This window comes from Molothrus ater, chromosome 7, assembly GCF_012460135.2.
Source record: "Molothrus ater isolate BHLD 08-10-18 breed brown headed cowbird chromosome 7, BPBGC_Mater_1.1, whole genome shotgun sequence".
Lineage (NCBI taxonomy): Eukaryota > Metazoa > Chordata > Aves > Passeriformes > Icteridae > Molothrus > Molothrus ater.
In genome coordinates, this window is record NC_050484.2 from 4,351,835 (window position 1) to 4,364,573 (window position 12,739).

General features: G+C 42.8%; 1 protein-coding gene across 2 annotated transcripts in view; it reads left to right on the forward strand.

Annotated features, from left to right (window-relative positions):
• Positions 1-12,739, forward strand: part of ERBB4 (erb-b2 receptor tyrosine kinase 4) — a 590,650-nt gene that overhangs the window by 555,347 nt on the left and 22,564 nt on the right. For both annotated transcript variants that reach the window (XM_054515325.1, XM_036387293.2), the window contains exons 21-25: positions 2,505-2,660; positions 5,692-5,767; positions 7,760-7,906; positions 9,775-9,872; positions 10,350-10,520. In XM_054515325.1, coding sequence (XP_054371300.1) covers positions 2,505-2,660; positions 5,692-5,767; positions 7,760-7,906; positions 9,775-9,872; positions 10,350-10,520 — 648 coding nt within the window. The remainder of the gene's footprint in view (positions 1-2,504; positions 2,661-5,691; positions 5,768-7,759; positions 7,907-9,774; positions 9,873-10,349; positions 10,521-12,739) is intronic.

A 12,739-nucleotide genomic window follows, 5' to 3' on the forward strand; every position in this document is an offset into this window, starting at 1 on the left:
GGAAATCAAACATGTTTCCACTGGGTATTCCCAAGAGGATTTACATTTTTGCAGACCATGGGCCCTGCTGAGGATTTTGTAGCTGCCAACCAACCCAACAGGGGGCTGGTTTTGGCTTTTAGGTAACACAGGTGGGAGGCAGCCCCAAGAAGGTTATTCCTGCAATGATCCACAGGCAGTTATTTCTGCCCTCTTTCTGGGCAGCTGTGGTTTTTCACTGAGCAGCAGTGAAAGTGTTGGAGGTTACACATTTTTCTAGTTCTTGAAAGAGTGTGAGGTTAGGATGAATAAAATAGAATCTTGCTAAAATGATGCTAAATAATAGCACAGAATTGGAATAAATGGAATTGAATGAATAGAATAAACAGTGAAACATCCTAAAGCTTTGGCTTATAGGTTTGAAAAAATGCTTGAAATTAGAGACAGTGAAATAAGACCAAAGAGGCATGGTTAGGAATTTGGTTGTTTAACTTTTTCAATGAAGGATGGTTTTGCACACCTCACCATCCATCCCTGCCATCATTAACTAGAAACAGGAGGCTGAAGCCTTGGTACAGCTCACCTGGTTTGATTTTACCAAGACAAATCCTGTGTTTTCATTTTGGCCAAAAGCAATCTGCAGCATTTTCATATTGTTTCAATGCTGATAGGTACAAGTTAATCTATTAAAGAGTATCATTTTATTTGGGCCTGATATATTCTGATGCCAGCAGAATTCCCTGATCAGCTGGTATGAGGGTGTGATTCTTGTGTGACTCACAATTGTTTAGCCCGTGAGATTTATTTGTCTTTTAACCTGATGTCAAAAACCATTATTTTTTTAAAGACTTACAATTCTGATGGTCAAAAGCCAAAAATATTGATTTACTCTTGGCAGGAGGGTGTGTTTGCTGTGAGTAGCAGTGCTTCTAAAGAATAACTTCAGTTGCTTTATGCCAAAGAGCCCCTGTGTCCTCTTTAACAGCCCTTCACGGTGACTGCATGAAATACTGTTTATGCCCAACATTCTCCCACTTATTTTCAAAGCTTTTACTGGTGTTTGCATTGAAATCTTTCACCTAAAACCAGTTTAGGGTTCTATTTGATGCTATTTTGCAGATACGTGCACTTTGATAGAGTCCTAGAGGTGGAATGGACCTTAGGGCCCATCCAGTGCCATCCTCTTCCATGGGCAGGGACACCTTCCCCTATCCCAGGCTGCTCCAAACATGTTTTGGTGTTTTCTGCTCCAAGCCCCATCCAGCCTGGCCTTGGGCACTTCCAGGATGGGGCAGCCACAGCTTCCCTGGGCACCCTGTGCCAGGGCTGGGTCCACAGACCATGGGAGGCAGCCTGTGTGGGAACAGGTACCTGTGATCTCCTCAGGCTGCGGAGGGATAATCAAATCTGGCCCATGGCACTGAGTAATCTGGTTATTTTAATCACTGCATGTGACTCTCTGAATTATCATCTGTATTATGGGATAATATGATCTCTTTGGAATTCAGCAATGACTTTTTAAAAATTATCATATATATTATACAGAGCTAATATATTAGGAGATACCTTAAAGGCAATTGTCAAGTGTGTGATTTCATCTCTAAGTTCTAATAATGGTGGTTAATGTCATAAATGCCTTTTAATGAAATTATAGGCTTGTAACCCTGCCCAACTATCCTTTGTGTTTTATATAATTAATCAGACCAAGCTTTGGTGTTGATCTCAGTGTCACAAAGCATGGTGCAAATTTCCATATGCTGGTGGATGGTTAGTCTCCCATCAGAATAAGAATAAGGTTAAGGCCAGGCAGTTTGAGTATATGTTACCTTATCTTTAAAGGCAGCTGGATGGGCTTGTTAACAGAATATACTTCTAACAGAATATATATGCTCATAAAAAAGGGCCATTGATCTAATGCCTTATTATAATACTACAGGCAATATTTTAAGAGAGTGAAAAGGTGAGGGAGTTGCAGCACTTGGAATAAAGAATTGTTTTCCTTCTAATCCACTGAGGGTAGGGAAAATTTGTGACCAACTGAAAAACCATTTGAAGATGGACAAGAATCTTTGTCTTGAATTAAAGACACTTGTCTGGAATGTGACAGAGCTGGGATTGTTTCCCAGTGTGATCTGATTTCTGGGGAGCTTTGGCTAAATTGATTCTTTTTTATGGTCATCACATTTCCTGTCTGAAGAACAAGGACCATAATATTTCTTTTCTTTGTCTCACATTTCCAGATTTTAAGCTTGCTGAAGCAAAAGAGCTATCTATATATTATTTTATTGGGTTTTTTCTCTTTGGTAATTGAATCTTACAGAATCATTCATACTGGACTAACTCAAGGTCGTCTAATCCTGCCTCTGTTCTGAGCAAGAAAAATGTTGAACTTCTCCCCTCTAGGCCATTTTCTCATTGTAAATACTCATAATTGAACCAGCCATTTTGCATGTCACCAGTGAAAGTTAGCTCTCCAAAACCATGTAAGGCTAATTAGCATTATTGTACTATTCTTCTTCCTTCAGGGAATGATGTACCTGGAAGAGAGGAGACTTGTCCACAGGGACCTGGCAGCCAGGAATGTCCTGGTGAAATCACCAAACCACGTGAAAATCACTGACTTTGGCCTGGCCAGGCTCCTGGAAGGGGATGAAAAGGAGTACAATGCTGATGGGGGCAAGGTGAGCACTGAACATGTCTGCAGGTAAATCTGCCATGCTGTGACAAAGCTCCTGCAGGTCCTCCTGAGGTTGATGTGTCCCTGTGGGACTGTTGTCTGTGTGAGAGTCTGTCAGTGACTGAGCAAAGCCCTGCCTTGCAGAAGGACTCTGTTGTGAAAGCACACATAAAAGCTGCTCGTTTTTTGCACAGTGAGCTTTTCCAGGCACTGAATTATAATATCAAAAGCAGTTTTCACACTCAGAATTAGGGGTTTTTTTCACATGTTCCAGGTGTGTTTTGAATACTTTGGTTCAATGACTGGTGGATGTTCTGGGGCATTCCTGCCCAGCCTGTTTCTCTGGCCAGTAGGCACCTCAATAACATGCAGGCCCATTTTCCCAGACAAGTAATTTTTGTGAAAACAAAAGGGAAAGCCACAGAACATGAGAATTTAGCTCTTCTATCACATTGGAAGAGCCTGTGTAGTTATGTCTTGTGTCCACCTCTCCAATACCGTGCTGAATGCCAGGCCACTAAAAGCCAGCCTGAGGATAATTTTCAAACCAGATCTTTTCCCCTATTACTTTCCAGCAAACCACACCATGGCCATGTAGTGCCTTACCTCATTTCTGCCAATTTCAGATTAATGCATGATAAAATTCAGGAGGCAGTAACTACATGGTGCTTCTGGCTGCTCCCTAAACATCTTGAAATTCCCCATTTCAATCTGTCAGAGAATCCCAAAGGATTTGCTTCACCTGTCATTCCTTTTCCTGGATGATCAGTTTGCTTTCTGGGGTTTTTTGTGCTCACTCATGCCCTTGTCTGGGACAAACAGCTGTTCCAGTGTGTGCTGTTCTCTGGGATGAGCTGCTGCCTTGTTTGTGTGCCTGCTGCCCTTGGATCACCTGGCCAGGGCAGTCAGGGAGGTGAAGAGCTTGAGAGGAGCCACCAGTGCTTTCCCATTCCCCCATGGGAAGATACCTCCTGGCAGGGAAGGTGAGATTTTGGCAGCTTCCTCTGGTTTCCTTCATTTCTGCAATCCTCTTCTTGGTAACCCCTCATCCTCTTCCCTCCATCTGACAGTGAATGACAGTAAAAGAGTTCCCTGGCAAACCAGCTGTTCCCTGGCAGCTGTGTCTTGGACTTGTTAGCCTGCTGAGAGCTCTGGAGCAGGAATTAGGGCAGATGTATCAGTTCCCAGGTCCAGAAAAGCATCCTGTGAAATCAGTATTGAGAGCATGCTAAGGGAGGTTCAGACTGGACAGTCAAGTAGTTGTCAACAGAGGTGGTGCAGTTTCTATCCTGGAAGGTTTTCGAGTCCAGACTGGACAAATCTCTGCTGAGTAACTTGGCCTGAACCTGCTGAGAACCTGAGGTAGGACTAGAGGCCTCCTGAATCACTTCCAACCTGAGTTATCCCACCATGAACAGGGCAGCTTTGCTCCTTCAGCACCTGTTCACATCTGGGATACAGTGGGAATGAAAGCAGTGCACTCCTGCAGAGTTCAGTGGGGTAGGATGAACTGTCTTTGCCAGAGTTAAGGCAGCCTTTATTACAAGGTGCTATTTTTGCCTTAACTCTATAGGTTATGTTCATTAGTGAACTTCATGGAAGGTAGTTTCATAAGCTTTGAATGAAGACACATCCTCTGCTTTTACACCCACCATCTGTTCAGATTTTGCCTGCAGTTACTCATCCCTTTGGTTTATTCCAGTACCTCTTCCATAATTCCAAACTGGAGGCAACCTATAGGAGTCCCTGCCAGGTAAAAATCTCCTAAATGTTTGTCCTTCAGAAATCCATGGACTGCAGGGCTCTGAGGCCTTGTGAAGGCTGACCCAGAACAGAAACTAGACAGAGTTAAAGAATAAAGCAGGGATTTATTAAAAGGCCTCAATGGATCCACCTTGGGCAGCACAAGAGCCCAGCCAGGGCTGCACCCAAGATGGACCCAAAATGGTCACAAAATGGGCAACTGGTCACAGGGTCTCTCACTTTTATAAGTTCTGGTCCATTTGCATATTGGAGTTAATTGTCCAGTTACAGCTTTAGCCTTGAAGTCCCATCCTCTTGTTTTTCTCTCTTGGGTTCACAGTTGTTTGTGCTCTTGGGCCTGAGATTTGGGTCATGTGTCCTTGGTCCCCAGCTAGAGAAGGAATTGTTTTGTCTCCCTGCTCTGTGAAGAGAGCTCACCATGCCCTACTATGGAGCTCAGAACTGCACACTGAAGCAGCACAGAGCCTGAAAACTACAGAAGCTAAACCCTGAGGCATCAGCTATGCCTGCTGGGCCCAGCTCAGGAATGGGAATCACCATGAATCCCATTTTAACAGGAACTCAAGAGGATGGGCTGGAATGCAGGAACAAGGTTTGGTTTGCCTGCACACCCTTCTCTGTCAGAAGAGATGATTCACTGACACAGCAATGAGTGTAGGGCTGCTGATTTAGTTTGGGGAGCACCTTTTCCCACTGCTGTGCTCATACAGAGAGCTGGGATGGTTCCTGGGATGGTTTCTAACAAATATTAGAAGTTAACAAGAAAGCACTGCAAATTCTCTTCATTGCCTGCTTACCATCACAATGATGATGATGGGGATGGTGAAGTGTTTTGGTCCCTGCAGTGTAACCTGGCCTCATCAGAGAGCAGTTGAGAGAGCAGTGTTGCTATCTCAGATTGCAGAGATTGCAAACTGTAAAGGAATAAAAGGTTCTGCATTCCACCTTCTCTGCTGCACTTCAGATTTAGGGGAATTACATGCAATTTCTGCACTGGTCCCTCTTTATGAAGGTTTGATGAAAACACAGATTGTTCCATTACTTCTGAATCAGTAAATATCACAAGTTCTGCAGGTAACTGGTTCATCTTTTCTACCTCCACATTTTATGAGGCACAGCCCCATTTTAGAGGTCAGGAACAGCCATTTCCTCTGGTTTTTTTCAATCTCACATTGAAGTAGGCAAGGAGAAAAAGTTGTATTCATACAGGTTCTGTTTGTATTGTTTTAATAATGTATTTCTAACGTTGCATTTCTCTTGTCCTTCCCTAGATGCCAATTAAGTGGATGGCTCTGGAGTGCATACACTACAGGAAATTTACCCATCAGAGTGATGTGTGGAGCTATGGTAAATCTGCACGTGATTAGTTTCAAAAGTTGTGTCTTTTAAAAGCATTAAACCAAGTTGTGTTAGTATGTTAAAGATATCTTTTTTTCTTAAAGGAGTTAATTCCAGAGGCATTTGCTCTTCAGGTTTTGGGGTTTTTTGTTCCTTTAAATGTGTAACTCTAAGCAGCAGTTGTTACTGTCTCCTGTGTTACTGCCCTGCTCACTGAAATATATTATCATGATGTTCCCCACTGGGGTGAGTACCTCCAGGTCTGGTCTGGTAGCACTTTGGCTGATTATTATGACAGAAGAAGACTTCTTTCAGCTTAGCCATGGATTCATAAAAATACAGCTGCAGGTCACAATTTTCAGCAGTCTTTGAAAAGCTCAACTCTAAAAGCCAAGAATGTCAAAAAACATTTCCAGGCTTATGGGACTTTCTCTACCTAGAGTCAGATAAAAGGGAATTTGTCATAATACAGAGCAAATATGGCAAGAGAAAGAAAAGGAAGAGACAAGCTCTCCAAACTAACTAGAACAAGCATCTATTTAATTTCACAGATAACTTGGGAATTGGTGAGCTACACACACAGAGAAAGTCATATTTGAGAAATGAGGTGTTCCTTCAGTGTTGCTAATGGTGATTCAGATGAGCTGTTTGCCACATCTGCTGAGGTCTCTGCCTGTTTATCTGGTACAGCTATTACTAATAAAATCATGTTTACCTTTGTAAATGGAAATTTGCAGCAGTATCTGGGGCTATGGAGTCCTGTGTGCATGTCCTGTTGCCATATTATTCTGAGCCAAAAGGGTGTGCAGCTCTATTCATTACTCACTTTTACCTGTGGGTAGCAGCAAAAGACACTGTTTGCTGTGGCTGGGTAGCTGCCCTCTCCTAGTCAGCTGAAAAGAGCCCGGGAGAGTTCACTTGATCTTTTGAAGCTGCTCTTTCTCTTCAAATTCTGCATACCCTGGATCACTCAGGAGAAAATATGCCTTCATTCATGGAATTTATTTTAAATGCAGGAAGCCCAGAACATCTGTAATCAGAAAGGAAAAGACCATAAACAATTGACAGTAGTCAACAATATTAACAATAGTTATTTAATATCAGCAAGGAGAAGAATGAGGGTGAAATAAATGGGGTTTACTCATGTGGTAGTTTTGCCCATCACTTTTCACATTAGCATGACAGTTGTCAAAATATGGTACTGATCTGAGGCGTGCTTAAAATGACCTTTGCAATTCAAATAAAAGTTAAACAAACAGTGTGAGAGCAGCATTTTCAATATTTAAGATTCTGTTCAGGCACAAATTCTTTTACTTATGCTATATGATCTTTATTTCCAGCTCTGAAGCCAAAACAAATCCTATGGCTTCTCAAAAAGAGAATCTTGGGTTTGCAGTGCAGCACTATCATAAACTCAGCTCCATGAGGTGATTTAAGGGAAGACATGGTAGCAGTGGCTGTGAATGGCTTGCAAGGCAAAGCCAATGACCTCATGTTACTCAGTGTGCTGTACCTTCATGGGAAGTTGATGCTCTAATTTAGAGAACATCTGTGCATTTTCCCCTTAAAATAATAGAGTACATCAGGCACTCATTTCCCTTTCTGATAAAAGAGTGTGATGCATTCTGTTGTTATTACACCCATTTACTTTACCACCCTTCATTTGCCTCAGACCTTTCTCATGTGCCTCAGGTCTATCATGCCATTTCTTACACCAATAAAAATGAGGGAAGTTGCTCTTGAAGACTACCACAAGGTGCTGTTTCACCATTTTCCAGAGTTAAGTGGCAGACTGTCATGGTTTAAGGCCAGATGGCAGCTGAGCACTGTGTAGCCACTTGTTTAACTCCTCCTGTCCCCCCTGTCCAAACTTCAGTGTTTTTCAGGCCTGGTGAGGAAGAAGAGCTTGTAGTCCAGAACTGGGCCAGGATACTCTGCTGGCCCATGTGAGGGAATCTAAGCAATGTGACCCCAAACACTGACACTCTCTCTTCTGCCTAGGAGTGACCATCTGGGAGCTGATGACCTTTGGTGGGAAGCCGTACGATGGAATCCCAACTCGAGAGATCCCCGACCTGCTGGAGAAGGGAGAGCGCCTGCCCCAGCCCCCAATCTGCACTATTGATGTTTATATGGTGATGGTGAAGTGTAAGGAATTGTCACTTCTGATACCCCTGTATTTTTGTAGTTTTTAGTATAGTTGAGTTGAGGATGTTTATATGGTGATGGTGAAGTGCAAGGAATTGTCATTTTTGATCCCCCTGTGCTGGCTGCAAGAGGGACCCTGATTTAGAACATTTGCATAGGTAGAGCTGGGAAACAGGGCAAGCTGCTGCCAAACAAAAGCTTCCCAAGATGCTGTAAATTCCATTTTAACACTGTCTGCACATCTTTTGCAGTTTTGCAGTTGTTAGCTATGAAGGGCCCAGCTAGCTCAGCCTCTTATTGTCACCGTCATATTTCCTGAAAAATCTTTTTGCCCAGGATTTTCTCCTGGGAAGCTGAGAAACCTTAGAGAAAAATGAAAACAGCAAGTATCTGATTTGTTTCTTCTGTGTTTTGCTGTTTTAGAATGTGTTTGGGCATTGTTTACTAAACAGGTGGTTGTTTCATTGGGTTCATGTGTGTTGTTTTTACTCAATGACCAATCATGGCCAAGCTGTGTCGAGACTGAAAGGAGTCGCGAGTTTTCATTATTATCTTCTAGCTTTCTGTCTAAAACCTTTTTGTATTTTTTAGTATAGTTTAGCTTGGCACGTTTATATGGTGAAGTGTAAGGAATTGTCACTTTTGATACCTCTGTGCTGGCTGCAGGGGGGACCCTGATTTAGAACATTTCCATAGGTAGTCTCTGGCAGAGCTGGGAAACAGGGCAAGCTGTACTGCAGCCAAACAAAAGCTTCCCAAGATACTGTAAATTCCATTTTAACACTGTCTGCACATCTTCTGCAGTTTTGCAATTGTTAGCTATGAAGGGCCCAGTTAGCTCAGCCTCTTATTACTGTCAGATGTTATCTCATATTCTTGCTGCGAAGTCAAAATTGTCTGATTGTTATTGTAAACCTTTGTCATTTCCATGACAATTGATTCTGATGTAAAAAAGATAGGATTAAAAATAATTATGGCACATGGATACCCAGCCAGAGAAGGCTGTGAGGAGAAACCCCATTTCCAAATATTGAGGAAAGAAATCACGAAGGTTTTATTGTTAGTAGAAAGAATGATGATTGAAATAGTAATAATAAAAAGTAAAATTAATAGAAGAAATGCTATAGAGAGGATTATTTTTTTGTCATTCTTAGTCCAGTATAAAAATTTATGAATATTTTTACTCTAGTAAAAAAGGAAAAAAAGTCTGCACATGGTTTCTTCCAAGTTTTTTTTATCTCCAAGATACCCCCTCTAATGACAGTATCCTCCAAGGTTATGCTTCTAATTTAAAAAGAATTAGAAATATCTCTCTGATATTTCTGGCTTAATTTAAGTGAGATTAACATACAGACATCTCATCCATCATATATACTCTTTTCCCTTTTGCTTTGTACACAAAAGCCCTGCAAAAAAAAAAAAGAAAGGACAACTAGAAGTAAATTAAGTATCTTCTGAAAACAGTTGTACTGTGCATGGAAGTGTGGAAATTAAATTGTGCAAGGGCTTTGTTGAGTGCAAAAAATGTCCCATGTGGTGAGACACATCCTTAATAAAGGTCAGTCAGGGCTGATATCCAAGTGTGCAAGGTGGAGAAAATTGCAAGGTGGTGCTGCTGGCTGTGGGACAGAGAGGAGCCCAGCAAATTAAGGAGAATCCCATGTAGTAAGGAACAATCTAGTCTGGCCAAAACCAGGTGTTTCCCCTTTTATGAATCATAGAATTCTAACTTTCCATTCTTCTGGGTTCTTTATTGCAACTTTTCTTTGGGCCAGAGCTATCAAGCACTTCAAACTTGTGCATTTGAAAAAAACAGAATTATTTCCATCCTTGACATTTAACTGTTTTCTTTCTCATCTTTCATCTAGGCTGGATGATTGATGCTGACAGTCGGCCAAAATTCAAGGAGCTGGCTGCTGAATTCTCCAGAATGGCTCGAGACCCTCAGAGATACCTGGTGATTCAGGTGAGCAACCCTGCAGCATCACAGGGGTGGGGAAAACAATTCTTTCTGCAGCACCCAACTCTTAGGGGTGTTGGCTTTGAATGTTTTGAAGTGTTACTCCCCACCCCTCCTATCTGAGCCTAAATAGCTGAGATATTTGACAAAATATGTCAGAACTTGGGTCAGAAACTGATCTTGTATGGGAAAAAGAGAGAAGAAAGAATAAAAGCTCTATCACAAGAATGCCAAAAACATGGTTTTGCTTGATTCATGCAGCTACTCCCTTCTTGTCATCATATTCCCAGTAAGAAAAAAAAAAAACCCAACAAACAACAAAACAAACCCACAAATTATGTGGATATAGAGCTTTTGAACAAACAAAGCAGCATGTGTGGTCCCTGCAGCCTGGCTGCCAGGGCATTAGGAAGGCTGAAATTCTCTCATTGGGAAGTTAATCCATCTTTTGATGTTTTTCCTCTCTCAATACAATCTGTTCAGGGAGATGATCGTATGAAGCTCCCAAGCCCAAATGACAGCAAGTTCTTCCAAAATCTTCTTGATGAGGAAGACCTGGAAGATATGATGGATGCTGAAGAGTATCTTGTTCCTCAAGCCTTCAACATTCCTCCTCCCATCTACACCTCCAGGACAAGAATTGATTCCAACAGGGTAAGAGCAAGCTCTGACAGAAAATATTGGTTATTATAAAAGCACAGGTGGAGATTTAAGTACACCAATCAAACAGAGGCCAGCACTGCCTTGGGAATTACAAGCTCCCTTTGTAAGGAGAGTGGCTATAAAAATGTTGTCACTGGGCTCCCTGTTCATTGTGCCTCAGTGAATTCTAAATTAATAGCCCAGCCTTGAGTGAACAAAGGCTCAGCTTGAGCTGCCTGTCCTGAAAGCACAGCTGAGGCTGCTGAAGTCAAGCAGGGCTGCATCTGCACTGTGATGTGGCCAGGAAGTGCACAGCCCTGGTGCTGCCATCCTGTTCACTTGGCAGGGCTGGCACTGACGAACTGAGGGCAGCTGGAATATGCAGATAATGGAGCTTTTGTGAATGGAGGCAGATTTCCAAGCCAGCCCCTTTTCCTGTTTGCATGTGATGCTTTCATAGCCCCCCTTCCCAAATGTGTGTTTGTGCTGGGCACATGGCAGATGCTGGCAGGCTGAGCTGGGCACCCTCCCTGTCAGGGGAGGAAATGCTCTTCCCTGCACATGGGGACTTGGGAGAGTGTTCAGGGGAATTCAGCTCACAGAACTCCAGCCATCTGAGGGGTAGGGATACAATCTGAGCTCTTCCCCCAGACTTCATTCTGTGGTACTGAACGTTGCTGCCTATCTGGGGCATTTCCAGTGGGATAAGTTCCTTTCTGGAGGTGTCTTTCTCTACTCCCTAACTCCTGACAGCTGCAGAGCAGTGTCAGTCCTGCTGTGGGAGCTCTGGGGTGTTGAATCCTGTCCTGCATGTCTGTGCCCTGCTGCAGGTGAGCAGCTAAGTCAGATGTCTGGAATCTGTTTTCCCTCCTCTGCCTGTTCCTGTGCTTGGCTCCAGCCTTTCAACATCTCACTTGCCACCCTTCTCACATAACTGAGAGCTGGTGAAATGCATTCATCATGTGAGGACATTCACACAGGCATCAGCTGTGTTTTAACCAGGCACTTGTTTTCTCTCCAGCCTCCTTTTGGTCCAGAGTCACAGTTTAAATACTAAGTATAGTCCCTTTGAAATGCTGCTGTTATTCCTCATGGTTTAGACACCTTTTGGACATTTATCCTTCGCTGAGATAGTCCCAAATTCACACCCAGGTGTGAACTGAATACAGCATGTGAGACAGGGAAGAGGTGAGTGAGAGCCAAGTGTATAACCTGAGCCAGTGTCCATGCTCTGGCCATACCTGCAGGAAGCTCCTTACCCTCTCCTGAGGAAATCAGGCCTTTCTGGGAATAAGGAAGACAAAATCTGGGCTTAATAGCCAGTTTGAAAGGAAATTGCTGCTGTTTTAAAGGCAAGGAAACTAGAGATGTCTGGATTCATGTAGCATTTCTCCTGCATCACTGAATGACAGTGAAGTAGGGATGAAGCACAATTTAGCACTAAGTGAGAAACTTTCTTTTTGTGACTACAAGAGTTAATTGATGGTAATCTGAAATACATCAGGTTTACTACTAGCTGTCTCTGGAGAGGTTGTTTCCTTTCCTGCCAGCTTCTGAGCAAAGAAGGGAAGGGCAGCAGTTACCTCTGGAAGGCACTCCCTGTCACAGGGATGTAAATCACTGGAGCTTGGTTTGCCCCAGTGAAGTTCTGCCTCTTACACCAGCACAGGGCTGAGAGGGCAGGGTCTGACACAGTGCCTTTGTTATATTCATCCCTCTCCCATGTTTGCTGGAAACACTGGGACACATTTAAAGGAGAAAGGCTTAATAGAAAAATGTACTTGCTTTTACAACAGCTCCCTTTGCCCTCTGTTTTGGTACCAGCCCAATTGAGGAGCCCACTAGAGCTGAGGGGATTCCAGTGAAAATCCTAGATTTAATATTCTGAAAGATTTATTTACAGCATGTTATTTGGGCAGCCAGCATGGTCACTGGGATAGTCATGGAATGAAAACACAGGCATTTATTTCTAATACTATCATTAGTGGAGGTGTTGTTGTTATTACATGAAAATTTAAATAGCTTTCACAATGCCTTTTACCAACTCCAAAGCACACCATCTCAGTTGCTTGCACACATGTGATCTTGAACTCAGCAGAACTGCAGAAAGAGACCCCAGGCCTCATTTTTGCCATACAGAGAGACTCCATCACATTCTTGACGTGACATCTCCTTTCCTCAGCTCACAATTTCCCATCTTGGTTTGAAACTGTGATTTGTACCACTGAAGA